This window comes from Galeopterus variegatus, unplaced genomic scaffold (assembly GCF_000696425.1).
Source record: "Galeopterus variegatus unplaced genomic scaffold, G_variegatus-3.0.2 Scaffold1614, whole genome shotgun sequence".
Lineage (NCBI taxonomy): Eukaryota > Metazoa > Chordata > Mammalia > Dermoptera > Cynocephalidae > Galeopterus > Galeopterus variegatus.
The window spans coordinates 161,170-174,723 of NW_007727725.1; the positions used below are offsets into that span (position 1 = coordinate 161,170).

Consider the following 13,554-nt stretch of genomic DNA (forward strand, 5'->3'; position numbering starts at 1 on the left):
GGTCCCGGGGAGGTGGGCACTGGCCTGGGGTTGCTTGTTGACCTCACCCCTTGGGCATTGCCTTTTGAGTGGTAAGGTCTGGCAGCAGTGACCACATTTAAACAGACCCCAGGCCTAGGGCTGCAGCCACATAGTCTCATTCAGGTGGTCCACAGTCCCTCCCCCTTGGTGCCAGTGAGTAGACAGACACGACAAGAAGCTTATTACAGATCCCAAGACGAGGGGGCATGCCGTGCCACGTGGGGCCACACGGTGGGGTTTGGGGGGGGAGCGCCTGGGCCATCAGGAGGCAATAGGTCAAGGGAGGGCATGGGCTTGGTTTGACTGCAGTTTCCTGGGAGGGAACGGGCGAGGCGGGGTAGGCAAGTTTAATTTCCGAGGACTCTGGATCGTAGGGTGGTCTCTGGTTGACCAGTACCTGGCTCTGGGGGGACTCAGGGTGGGGGGAATATTGGCTTGGGTGCGTGAGCGATAGGTGGAGGAGGTGGCTGGTTTGCATATCAAAGGCGAACTCTGCTGGGGGAATCCTCTGCTGTTTAGAAATGAGCTAGCCTGGGGGGGGCAGTCTCTCCCCAGCCAGGGAGCCCCCAAGATGTGGAAGCCCCTGGGCTCTGGGCTTGCGAGGAATTGTCTCTTGGCCTCTGGCCGTGGGTCCCCCAGGCTCTGGGGCTCGGCTCTGAGTGGCCCTGGGTGCTCCGGCTGGGCGGGAGCCCTCTGGCCCACCTTCTATCCTCATAGTGGGGTCCAAGGCATCCACTGTGCTGGGGCCGGGCTGGGAGGCGGCCTGGCGGTCAGGGCTGCACCTCTGGCTGCAGTTGCTTGTGGAACCTTCTGGTGGGCTCTCCTGCAGAGAGCCTGAACCTGTCCCTGCGTGTTCTTACTATCCTATGAAAACGAGTGGAGATGGGAAGGTGGTGACGAGGGCAGTGGGTGACCCAGGTCTGCCCTGTGTAGTGCCACCACAGCGTGTCCCCTGGGGCAGCATGGATGCTGGAGCCCTGGTCTCCCCACCTGCAGATGGGAGGGCAGGTGGGCTCCTGTGGAAGCGCAGGGGTGGGGGAGACCACGTGGCTTCCCGTGGAGACAGCCCACATGTGAGGAGCAGGGGCATGAGCTGTCTGGGATTCTTCTGCATGGGATTTGTCTCTTCTCCACGTTTATTTATTTATTCAGTCACTTATTTATGGACTCATGGATGTTTGTTTCATACTTTGGGTTGTGCCCAATACTACTTCACTTCTCTTGTGGCTCAAATCGTTCCAGCTTTGGGGGTTCTTTCAGTGGGTTCCCATGTCCCTTTGACATACCCTCATTATTGCAGAGTTTGTGGTTTGTTGGGTTTTTTTAATCCAAGCACTTCCTGACACTACAAAGCGCTCCGGGCCCATCTTGTGTGATTCCTGCTCAGTCCTGGAATTGGGACCCTGATCCCTGTTACTAGAGAATGTTGATAGAAACCTGGATCTGGGCACTGGGTGAGATCCTTCTTCCTATACCCGGTGTAGCCTTCTACCATCCCCTGTTCTGGAGCTATTTATAGCATCTACCAGAGTTTTGTCTCAGGATTGACACCGAGAACTGGTGCCAGTGCCATGACAGGCCCTGTCCTTGACTGTGTTCCCAGCTACGGCCAAGACCTGGCCCAGATCATCCCTGTGGGAAACTCAACACAGCTCCAGCCAGAGCCTCCTGATCTCCTTCTCTCTCACCTGACAGGTGAGAGTGCCAGGGCCTGGCATTGACACTGTCCTGGGGTTTGGCAATGAGTAGAAGGCTTTGGTCCCTCTCTGCTGTGGGTATGAGGAAAAGATGTTGGAGTTTCTGGACAGACCTGATGGGGGGCAAGGTGTGCCTTGGTCCTCACAGCACCGTGGGGTCCCAATACTTCCACCAGAGGACCCTGGATTAGTCGGTTAGGGATGCCATAACAAATACTATAGACGGAGAGCTCACACCACAGGAATTTATTTCTTATGGTGTGGAGGCTGATAGTCCAGGATCAAGGTGGGACAGGGCTGGTTCCTCCGGAGGCTTCTCCCCTTTACTTGCAGATGGTGTCTTCTGCCTGTGTCCTCACAGGGTTTTCTCTCTGTGCATGTCTGTGTCCTGGTCTCTTCTTACAAGGACACCAGTCATATTGGATTACGGCCCACCCTAATGATCTCATTTTCCTTAATCACGTCTGTAAAGGCTCCATCTCCAAATAAAGTCACATTCTGAAGTGCTCCGTGTTAGGACTTCAACATATGGATTTTGGGGGACACACCTCAGCCTACAACAGATCCCATCCTCCCCTCCAGCCTCCAGACATAGAGCCCTGGTTGGGAGACTTTGTTGGTCCCCAGACTCTGAGGGTCTCTGGGCTCATCTGGCCCCACCCTCCTCTTGGTTGTCCTTAGTGTCCACATGAGAGGTGGGGTCCCAAGCCCCACATGGCTGGGGGTCCAAGAGATCTGGGCATCTCCTAGCCTAGGCCCTCTGGCCACCCCTGACACTTCCATGGGTGAAGTGGCTTCAAATGCCAATGCCCTGCATAAGCTTCTGGAAGCAAAGGGGATGCCGTAGCAAACAGTAGATGGGGTGCACCTGCTCTGGGGGGGCCCTGGAGTGTCAAGGGCACCCAAGAGGCAGGGCACAGCTAGATCCCAAGACTAGCGTGTCCACATGCAACCAGGACAGCCACGTGATCTGCAGGCAGCATGCAGGAGGGAAACACCAGCCTCCGTTTTAGATCAAGAACTTCAAGTGGGTAGTGGTGAGTGTTGAGCCAGAGCCAGCCCTGCTGAGCACGACGGCCAGAGCTACTACCCTTCCCCAGGAGCCATGGCCTGAGCAGCAGGAGGGGCGAGCTGGGCCTTCGCTCACCTGCCTTCCCTGCCGGCAGCACACAAGCAGGCGCACACTGACATCCACACACACACACTCAGTACTTGCTGACATCCACACATGCACACTGACATCCACACACACCGACATCCACACACACTGACATCCACACACACTGTCATCCACACACAGTGACATCCACACACACACACACGCACTCAGTACTTGCTGATATCCACACACGCACGCTGATATACACGCACACACTGACATCCACACACACACCCCGACATCAGTGTGTGCACTCACCCCCGACAGACATCACCCTTGACAGACATCCATGTCCACTCACCCTGACATCTGTGTGCACACACACTCACATCCACACACGCACACTGATTTACACACACACTTTTGTGGTTTTGATGTGTCCCCAATGTTCCTATGTTGGTGGTGTTGGGAGGTGACGCCTAATGTCAGGTGAGTGGGTCCTGGGGGCTCCTCATGAATGAATGAATGAATGAATGAATGAATGAATGCTGTGGTCTTGGGATTGGGTTCCTCATAAAAGAGGGGTTGGGCCGCTTTTTTCTCTCTCTGGCTCTCTCATCTTACACCGTGGGAGGATGCAGCAAGAAGGCCTCACCAGATGCTGGCCCGTCTTCAACTTCCCAGTCTCCAGAACTGTGAGGAAATAGATGTCTGTTCTTATAAATCTCCCAGTCTGTGGCATTCTGTTATAGCAGCAGAAAGTGGACTGAGACACACACACGCACGTGCTCACACACACTTGTATGCATGCCAGCCCCTTTGGCCCCGTCATGCACTGTATTCAGGGGGAGCAATTGCCTCCTGGTGGCATCTCCTGCCCTGCTTTGCACCGCCCTTGCTCCACGTCTGCACAGGGGCCACTGCTCTCCTGGCTGTGGCCTGCTGGTTAATGAGAAGCCCAGCCATGGGGAGGGCGCTGCCAGGCGTATAAAGGCCCCGCTGGCCTCAGAGAGCTGCTTTCTCCATCCCTCCACCTGCCCTGAGAGGAGCGTCCAGATCAAGGTGCTGGCCATGTCTCAGCTGGTGGAATGTGTCCCCAACTTCTCGGAGGGGAATGACCAGGAGGTGGGGCCCTGGTGGCGTTGTGCTAGGCATGGGGAGGGGCTGTCTTCCCAGGGTGGGCAGAGCCCCAGCCATTGACCGCAGAGACATGTCTGTGGCGAGGGGGATTCGGGAGGACTGATCCAGCATGGGTGGGATGCAGGGGCTGGTGGTGAGCCCAGGAGGCTTCTGGGTGCTTCCAGCAGGGGTTGGGCAGATCACTGGGCCTCTGTGGGCCTCATGCTCTCCTCTGAAACAGGGGTCTTGAGGGCTGGCCCAGTGGCCATTGAAGTTTCACACATGAGGTCACCCCTGTGTGGCCCTTGAGTCCCACCCCCCGCAGGCTTTTGAGGTGGGCACTGCTATTACCCCTACTTAACCAACAAGGAAACTGAGGCACAGAGGGATCAGGCAGCCACCAAAAGCCACAGGACAGCATCTGGACTCTGAGCCCCCACCCCCAACCTCGGGCCCCTCCCCCCCCTTGCAATCTGCCCCTCCCCCCTGTTGCAGATGCTCCCACTGAGGGACCGCCAGGGGGTAGGGATCCTGGCCCTCTGTGACCTTGGCTTGTCTCCAACCCACTCCAGGAGCCCAGCTGTTGGGAGTGGAACCTGGGGTTCAGCTGCTCCTGGGGCGTCACCTGCTGCCCGCCTTGCTGGGCCCTGTTCTTGGGCTGGGAGTGACAGTGGCCCAGTGTGCTGGGGTCTCCCTCGGACCACTGCCCATCCTGCAGGCTCTTTGGTCAGGGGTGCATGCTTTTCCCCAATGCTCAACTCCACCTCCTCAGACCCACATTTTGGTGTGGGGTGCAGCCACCTCCCAAACTCCTTTTCCTTCTTCCAAGTGGGGAAACTGAGGCGAGGGCTGGGCTGTGTCTCCAGGTGATCGATGCCATCTCCCGAGCCATCAAGCAGACTCCGGGCTGCCTGCTGCTGGACGTGGATGCGGGATCCTCCACCAACCGCACTGTCTACACCTTCATGGGGCGGCCACAGTGCGTGGTGGAGGGGGCCCTCAGTGCCGCCCGGGCTGCCTCCCGGCTCATCGACATGAGCAGGCACAGAGGTGAGGCTGGTGGGTGGCGGGGTCTGGGGCGTGAGGGCCTGAGTCCACATCCAAAGTGTCCTAGGAGAGGGGCCAGGCCCAGGGCACAGGCACAGGGCATGGGGTTCAACAGGGCTGGCAGGAAGGCTTCTCCTTGAGGACCCTGAGTTGTGAAGTTGTGGCTACCCCAGTGTGGCTATAGGGGCTGTGCTGTGAGTGCAGCCCCCATGGGTGACACACAGGCCACCTCCACGACTAGGTGGGGGGGTGAGGGGAGGGTCCCGCAGCTGCAGTCCGCCGTCCACCGTCCACAATCCAGGGATACCAAGAGTGACTGACCGGGAGGCTCACTCTTTGACCCTGTCTTTCTCTGAGCAGGCCCTGGTGGGGGAGGCAAGGGTGGGACATGCCCCCCAGGGAAACTGACCTGTCAACAGCCCACAAACCAAACACAGTGGCTGTGGTGAGCAGGGTCAAAGGTCGGTGGACATACGGGAGCTAGTCAAAAGGTCAGGGTTTCACAGCAAGGCTGGGGCACATGGATGGGATTCACAAGTGAACCCAAACTGTGAGCAGATAACAGGCTTATCTCAAAGGTGGGGGTGGGAGGGGAGCTGACCACCGGGGAGGGGCTGTGCTCACTGTCAGGACACTCTGCAAATGTGCGTGGATTTTCTGCTGCCAGAGAGGGAGGTCTCGGGCTGCTGGAGCCTGGCTTCGTCTCACTGAGAGCCTCACAGCACTTAGAAAGTTACTTCTGTGACTTAGGAGAGGGAGAGATTTATCCCAAAGACACTTCTCCCAGGGTTTAGAGGCCTCCCACTTGCTGGCCATGAGGAGGGTCCTCGGACATCCACAGGTGGTACCACTGTGCCCTACCAACCCTCTGGGGGATCTGCTGCCTGCAGGGGGGCCAGAGAGTGAAGCTGGGGGCGCCCAGGGCCTTCCCTGTGGTCAGCGTGAGCAGCTGGTTGTGTGGACCGGGGTCTGGTCGGGTTGGGGCCGGAAGGGACAGAGGGTTTGAGAAGCCTCACTGAGCCTCCACCCACTCCCTTTCCTCAGTCTCCTGCCTTGGTTTCCCTGTCTCTCTGCAGGGGAGCACCCTCGCATGGGCGCCCTGGACGTCTGCCCGTTCATCCCAGTGAGCGGTGTCAGCATGGACGAGTGTGTGCTGTGTGCCCAGGCCTTTGGCCAGCGGCTGGCTGAGGAGCTGCACGTACCTGGTGAGAGCCGCCAGGAGGCGCTGTCTCAGGCTCGGCCAGCCGACCCTCCTCCTTGCCTCCATTCCTGTCTGCCACGGTTCTCTGCCCTTGACTACTCTTAAAGTGCAAATCATTACCAAAAACTACCATGAGGTAACTAACACGCGGGGAAGCGTCAGGCTTCCTCAGTTATGATATAAATGCCAATAGAAACCGTGACAGAGCGCAGCCTGCTGGCCCCCCAGGGACGCCACGTCTGCGTCGCTGGGCAGAGGGAACCCGCTGACCACATTGTGAAGCAGTGTAGCAGGATGGATCCGTGCCTTCTGAAACAGAATAATTTCACACTGGGGAATCAACCAAATTGAGGAGTAATACAGAACAAATGGAGACAAATTGGGGACAGAGCCAGCCTGTCAGCATGGTCACAAGGAGGCCACAGAGTGGGCAGCCCTCCATGGGTGACTCTGAGTGAAATCCAGCCACAGCCAGTTGCTGCCACGTAAATACAGGCTAATGTGTGGCTGGGGTACCCATCCTGTGCATGGCGACACTCATAGCTGTGTAGGGTCAGTTTTGTTTCTCTTCTCCATGTTCCCACACCTGTGGTTATCTTTATCTTAAATGCAAATGCATCTTAAAAAGAAACATAAGCTCCTTCCATCAGCATTCCCCACACATTTGATTGTAACCCTCCAAACTGCGGCTTTTCCCTGGGCATCTGTGCAGGGGTTCAGAGGGGAGCTGATCATACTGAGTGTCCACCAGCGACCACCCACTTCCACCCCAAGAGGCACAGAGACGGGGTGCTCCCCAGTGAGATGGGGGCTGCGGGAGGCCTGTCCTCCAGGATGAGGCTGTCTGGGCCCTCCTGGGAATGGGGGTTCCAGACCGTCCAGCAGCTGACTGCCAGGCTCCCCTTCAGTGTACCTCTACGGCGAGGCAGCGCGGACAGCCAGTCGCCGGACCCTGCCGGCCATCCGGGCTGGGGAGTACGAGGCCCTGCCTGAGAAGGTGCCCTTCTGCGCTTGGGTGTGGGGAGGAGGGTGGGCCCGGGCCCCTCCTTCCCCGGACCCCGCGGGGTAGCCCCTCCTGTGAGGACGTCTCACCCATGCATTTCCCTGCAGCTCAAGCAGCCTGAGTGGGCGCCTGACTTTGGCCCCAGCTCCTTTGTCCCCCGTTGGGGGGCCACGGCCACAGGGGCTCGGAAGTTCCTCATCGCGTTCAATGTTAACCTGCTGGGTACCAAGGAGCAGGCCCACCGCATCGCCCTCAACCTGCGGGAGCAGGGCCGTGGGGAGCACCAGGTGAGCACAGCCGGGGAGCACCAGGTGAGCACAGCCAGCGAGCCCCCTGTGCCCCCCGGAATCCAAATCCCCAGCAGCCCTCGGGAGAGGATCAGGAGCTGAGACAGAGGACAGGGCCTGCTGGGAGGGTGGGGCCTGGCCTCCGGCCTGCTGACCAGCTCAGCTTTAGTGCAGTGCTGAGTGGGAGGGGGCAGGGTTGGGGGTTTGAGTATGTGAAACTGGGAGCCCTTGCTGTAAAGGGCACTTGCTGTGGAAGCAGGCAGGGCTGCACTGTTCTTAAAATAGCACAGCATTTCCACACTGATGGGAAAATAGCTGCTTCCTGAGCCTCAGGTGACCGAGGCACCCCTGGTGTGTCCCTGCATCCCTCCAGTTCCTCAGCCTCCCCAGATGCCCCTACAAACCACCGCACAGCCCCCGAGACACAGAATCTGCAGGCCACGCCGGGACCCTCGTCCAGCTGGGGGGGGGGGGCAGACACAGGAGCAAGTGGCTCTCTGTGCTGGTGCCGGGGTGGGTGAGCTGCTCAAGCCAGGCTGGGAAATGCTTTTCCTTTGCAGCCAGGACGTCTGAAAAAGGTTCAGGGCATTGGCTGGTACCTGGATGAGAAGAACCTGGCTCAGGTGTCCATGAACCTGCTGGACTTTGAGGTCACAGCGCTGCACACAGTCTACGAGGAGACCTGCCGAGAAGCACAGGTGAGCAGGGCGGTCCCACCTGCCAGGGCGCTCTCGAGCCCAGCCCCCAGGGTGTTGACTCTGCCCACACCTGCAGGAGCTGAGCCTTCCGGTAGTGGGCTCGCAGCTGGTGGGCCTGGTGCCTCTGAAGGCTCTGTTGGATGCGGCCGCCTTCTACTGCGACAAGGAGAACCTGTTCATCCTGGAGGAAGAGCAGCGGATCAGGCTGGTGCGCCGGGCTCCTGAGGAGGGGGTCGGGTGGGGGCACGAGGGGTCTCGGGTGCTTGAGGCTCACACCCTCAGCTCGGACCCCATCCATGGGGCCAGGCCTCCCCACTCCTCCTCCTCCTGCTGCCCCTCCTCCTCCTCCCCTCCGATCCCCCTCCCCCCCTTCTCCTCCTCTTCCCCTCCCATCCCCCCACTCGTGTTTAGAAGATGTGGTCATACTCTTTTCATTTTGGGGATGTGACTGAGGTTTTCTTTGTGACCTATAATATGTTCAATTCTTGTAAGACTTCCAATGACTAGGGATGGTGCACCTTTCTGCAGGGTCCTTCCTGCTCTCCTTTCTGGTCTCCTGGACCAGCCATACTCCCATGGCGCACCTTGCTTTTCCTGGAACTGGGTTTATGGATTTGGGGCATGTACTACGCGACTTCGATCCCCATCCCCACTGACGGCTCTTCTAGAAAGTTGCTCTGTGTGCCTCCTGATGCCTTGGCCTCAAGTCCCCTGTGTGTAGGCTCCTGCTGGGCCAGGTCCTGCTTAGGTGTGGCCACGCTCGCCCCAGGCCTTTCTGAGTCTCTGTTTTTGGTGTGCTCCTCACAGTAGGCACGTGACTGGATTCTTAGGAAAGTCTTTGTCTTTTGGTAGCTGAGCTTATCCCGTGTGGAGTTACTCATTTAGCAGATATGTATGGACTTACTTCTCTCACCTTATTTCAGGTATGTGGGGGCCTGGGGTGTGGTTTCCTCCTGTTTATATGGAAGGGTTAGAGTCTACTTTTTCTTGATTTATCAGTTTCAGAGTACACTGCCTATGAAAACAAGGAAATAAACACACAGGGTTAGGGTTAGGGTTAGATTATTTACTCGCACTGACACTGGGCACAGGCCCGGCTGCCTGTCCCCTTTCAAAAACAAGCCAAATGTTGGTAGACTAAGAAATCAGCTTTTATTCAGGAACACCAGTGACCTGAGGAGAGATGATGGGCTGACCCATCTCTCAGGTAAACCTAAAGGAGAAGCCAGGCTAAAGCCATCTCCAAGACTCAGGTTTCCTGAGGTGTTTTAAAGAGGGGGAGGAGGGAATGGAAGGTGGAAATGAAAAGCAGGACAGCGGGGATGTGAACTGCGGGGGCTTCGTGCAGGGAGCCAGATGCAAGGTCTTGCGGAGGCTCCGTCTGGCTTCTGCTCCCGTCCTTGCTGTTGTCTCAGGGTCCTGCTGGAGGGTGGAATCAGCACTGCTTTACTGATGGCCTCCTTGGTTTCCAGGGTCTGGATGGTACATGCAAGTCTGCAGCTCTAGGCTGACTGGACAACTTTACATTCATGTAAATAATGTCATCTTGCCCCATAACCCAGGTTCAAAATATCAAACAACCATGGGAAAAAAGGGAACTCAGAGAAATGCACGCCAAGAAAAAAACTGTGTCCTTCTAAAATCTTTTACAGCCCATGCAGTTTAGGTCCCAGCATGACTTCAGTCCTGCTTACTCTACAACATCTTTTCTTCCTTCTCTATCTCCTGGCTTTTTGAAGTTATAGGGTTTTGGGGGGAAGGGATCCTTTCGGTGGTTAAAATTTCAAGTTTAAACAATACACGTAATCCTTTAGCTCTTGTTATATCAACGTTAGACAAGGTCTGTTGACTCCTGGTGAAGAAAGACAAGAACGCAGCACACTGCACTTTAGTGGATGCCTCTGCTCCAGAGTTAAATTGTGTTGCTACTTTTACATCATCTAATTTACAACACTTGTCTCCTGTAACCATAAGCACATTTATTAAACATATTAAATACCCACAGAGATGTAATCTTAGCTGTATAATGAGATCAATATGCATCCCCATCCCTTCGGGCCATCCTGGTTACTCATCTGTTTGTTGGCTGGATTTCACAGTCGAGCAGGTTTTTAGAGAAAGGCTCACAGGCTTTATTCTGTGGGTTCTGATGAGTTTGGGAATCTTTCCGTGATTTTATTCCTGCAAGACAGTTGGAGGACCACAATTCTAAGTCACCTGTTTTTCTCTGGGAACATAGCAAACATATTTTTATCATCTTCTGGAATTAAATATCACTGTGGTGTGGGTATCTAAGGCCAGCGGGTTGTCCCCCACCCCAGGCAACTTGTTCTTTCTTCCTGATGCCTGAGGACTCCTTCTTTATCCTTAAAATCCAGTAGCTCCACTGGGTATGTCTCAGTGTTGATTATTCTCATTACTGTTTTCTTAGAGCAGTGCTTCTTGTGATTTATAGAGTCCATTCTTGCTTAGTTTCAAGAATTTTTTCTTCTATTACATCTGTGATCCAGTTATTTGCTTCTTCAACTTTAGGGACACCGATTGTATTGCAGCGTCATCTTCTGTCTTCTACATATTCTATCTTTTCTCTACCGTCTCCACCTTTTCTTCCCCTCACATTCACTGCAGTTTTCTCAAACCTGGTTTCTAAGTTGCTGACATGGTTTACAGTCAAGTCTGTTCTATTGCTGCCTGTTAGAATATTTTTTGTAACTTTTTATTTTGCATAATTCCTACTCACAGAAAAGGCACAAGAGTGGCAGGAGGAGCTCCCTCGAGTTCTGCAGCCAGACGGACTGCTAGTTTGCATGCTGCCCATCTACTCTATCATTCTCTATTCCCACACAGACTGGTTTTTTTCTGGACTATTTTTTGAGAGTAGGCTGAAGACGCCGTGTCCCTTTATTTCTAATTTATTCAGGGTGTATTTCTTAAGAACAAGGACATTCTCTTACATAACCATGGTACAATGATCAAAACAGGAAACTCAACACTAATATAACTGTAGTATCTAATCTTCAGACCATAATCAGACCACATCGATGTCCCAATAACTCCCACCACAGCGTCTTGTCCTCCAGTCCAGGGTCCGACTCAGACTTCACAGTGCACCTAGTCGTCAGGTCTCTCACCTCCGTTAATCTGAACAGTTCCCTGGTCTTCCTCCTCCTTCATTGGCCTTGATGTGCTTCAGAAGCACAGGCCAATTGTTTTGTAGAACGTCCTTCCCTGAGGACTTGTCTGATGTCACTCCTGACTAGACGTGTAGCACATTTTTGGCAGGAACGGCACAGTGACGGTGTCCTCAGAGCCTCAGGAAGCCCACGCTGCCCATTTACTTCAACGAGCTCAGTTTGACCACTCGGGTACGGGGGTGTCCCTTTTCCCAGGGCTATTTGCTGCAGTGCTGTTTTTTCTTTTGCAGTTAACGACTGCTCTGTGGGGGGCACTTGAGGAACACGTGAGTACCCTGTTCCTCCTGAAATTCCAGCCACAAGTTTCAGCAGCCAGTGACATTTTCTGACTTCATCCTTTCTTTGCAAGAAAAGGCATTCGCTTCTCCCACATTTATTCATACCTTATTAATATGTGATGCTCTTTTCTACTTTTAAACATATTATTTTACGTTCTTTCCTTGAAAGCCCTGGTATCTGCCGTCTTTGAAGGTCTGGTCTGGCGAGCTGTTCTTTCTGCCGTCCTCATGGTGACCCACTGCTTCACGTGTCTTGAGATTTTATTGCCAGTGTGTGTTCTTTGGGATTTTATGTGGTAATTCTCGGATACCTGGGTTTAGTTTTCTCCTCCAAAGAGGGTGTGTGCTTGACTCTTAGGAGCTTAGGGACACCACTACACAGGGCCACTTGAAGCTAAGTGTTGTGCTTGGAGCTTTGGAACCACACAGGTAGTGATTCTATCTCTGCTGCGGCCCATAACCCCGCCAGGGTGGCTATGGTTAGGAATTCCCAGGAGAGATTTTTTTTCCTGCTTCACCCAAAGGGAAGACAGGGACTGGGGAGAATTCCAACTATTTCCTTTAGGGGGTGTTTGTTTCTGTCCTTTCAGGGGTCTCCAGTCTAACCTCACTCTTTGAAGGCCCTAGACCTCCCCCAGTCATAAGGGGCTGCTAGAGGGCGTGAATTGTCCCCAGGGTGGGCCCAGCTTCAAGGCTGGCAGGCCTTTCTGGATTCACCTTTCTGGTAATTTCTGGCTTTGAGTGATTTCCATTACTTTCTGCCAGCTTAGCCTTGCATTTAAATTGATTTTAAAAATTCTATGTACCTTTCTGAGGTTTTCTGCGCCAGGAGGGTTCTGCCTTTCTGCTTGCTGATTCTTCAGTCTGTTAAGAGGTGTTCTCTACCCTAGTTTCCAAGACCACCTTGTGGGACCCCCGTGGTTTGTCCCCCTCAAGCAGCACTTTTTACTCTTTGTAGAAAGCAGGGGCCTGTTTGGCTCAGAATGGGCAGAGACTGAGTCACTGGCGTAGAACACCATGAAGTGTTTTTAATGGCTTTTGGCAGAATGAATTCTAACCTTAAATGGGGATTGTTACAACTTTATTTTGAATTTAAGTAAAATTCACTTTTCCTCACATAGCAAGGTTTATTGTTATTTCCTTGTGTAACAAGGTGATTCAGGGCTGTTCCTAGACTTTAAGAACTTGTCAGACATTGACACTTGAAGAATTAAAATCTTGTCCAAAGAGGCGGTTTTCTGTTAGCCCCTGTCAGCAAGGGGCTGAGAGTGTGGTGTCCTCTATCGGAGAAATGAGGATTAGTTTGCTGAGGGATCACCAGTGGGCAGCTCCTCTCTCTGGGCCTCAGTTTCCCCGTGGGGTAAGTCAGAGTGGTTTGATGCGTCTGTACAGGGCGCTGGGTGTGTGTCAGCATCAACCTGCTCCCCATGAAGAGGCCCAACTTACTCAGGGCAGGGAGGCCATTGCCAGCTGGGGCAGGAACCACACATCCCATGGCCTCCCCGCGGCGGCCCTCAGCACGGGTTGGACATGCACGAGGCGAGTCGTTTCCAACCTCTGTGCCCCCTTTCCAGGTGGTGAGCCGGCTGGGCCTGGACTCCCTGTCCCCCTTCAACCCTAAGGAGCGGATCATCGAGTGAGCGAGCCCCGCCCCACCCTCGCCCTCTGTCCCCTCCCCTGCTATGCAGGGGGCCTTTGGTGGCGCAGGGGCGCGCAGACGTGGCCCGGTCCTCGCGCGCCTTCTCCTCGGTCACTCGTTCATTCAGCTGCCTGTGCCAAGCTCGGGTCGGGGGGCGGGGGAGCGCGGTGAGACCCCGGCAGGGTCCCCGCTGTGTCCACGCGGAGCTCGGGGCGACCGCTCCCAGCCCGCTGCCTGTTCTGAAGACCGCGCACGACCCCTGAACCCCGAC

The 13,554-nt window shown here is 55.0% G+C and overlaps 1 protein-coding gene across 1 annotated transcript in view; it reads left to right on the top strand.

Moving 5' to 3' along the window:
- The first annotated feature begins 3,888 nt into the window (after positions 1-3,888).
- The window catches only part of FTCD (formimidoyltransferase cyclodeaminase), a 15,487-nt gene continuing 5,821 nt past the window's right edge, over positions 3,889-13,554 (top strand). The window contains exons 1-9 of the mRNA XM_008577989.1: positions 3,889-3,942; positions 4,803-4,986; positions 6,060-6,188; positions 7,093-7,181; positions 7,295-7,474; positions 8,035-8,172; positions 8,249-8,380; positions 13,219-13,280; positions 13,333-13,450. Coding sequence (XP_008576211.1) covers positions 3,889-3,942; positions 4,803-4,986; positions 6,060-6,188; positions 7,093-7,181; positions 7,295-7,474; positions 8,035-8,172; positions 8,249-8,380; positions 13,219-13,280; positions 13,333-13,450 — 1,086 coding nt within the window. The remainder of the gene's footprint in view (positions 3,943-4,802; positions 4,987-6,059; positions 6,189-7,092; positions 7,182-7,294; positions 7,475-8,034; positions 8,173-8,248; positions 8,381-13,218; positions 13,281-13,332; positions 13,451-13,554) is intronic.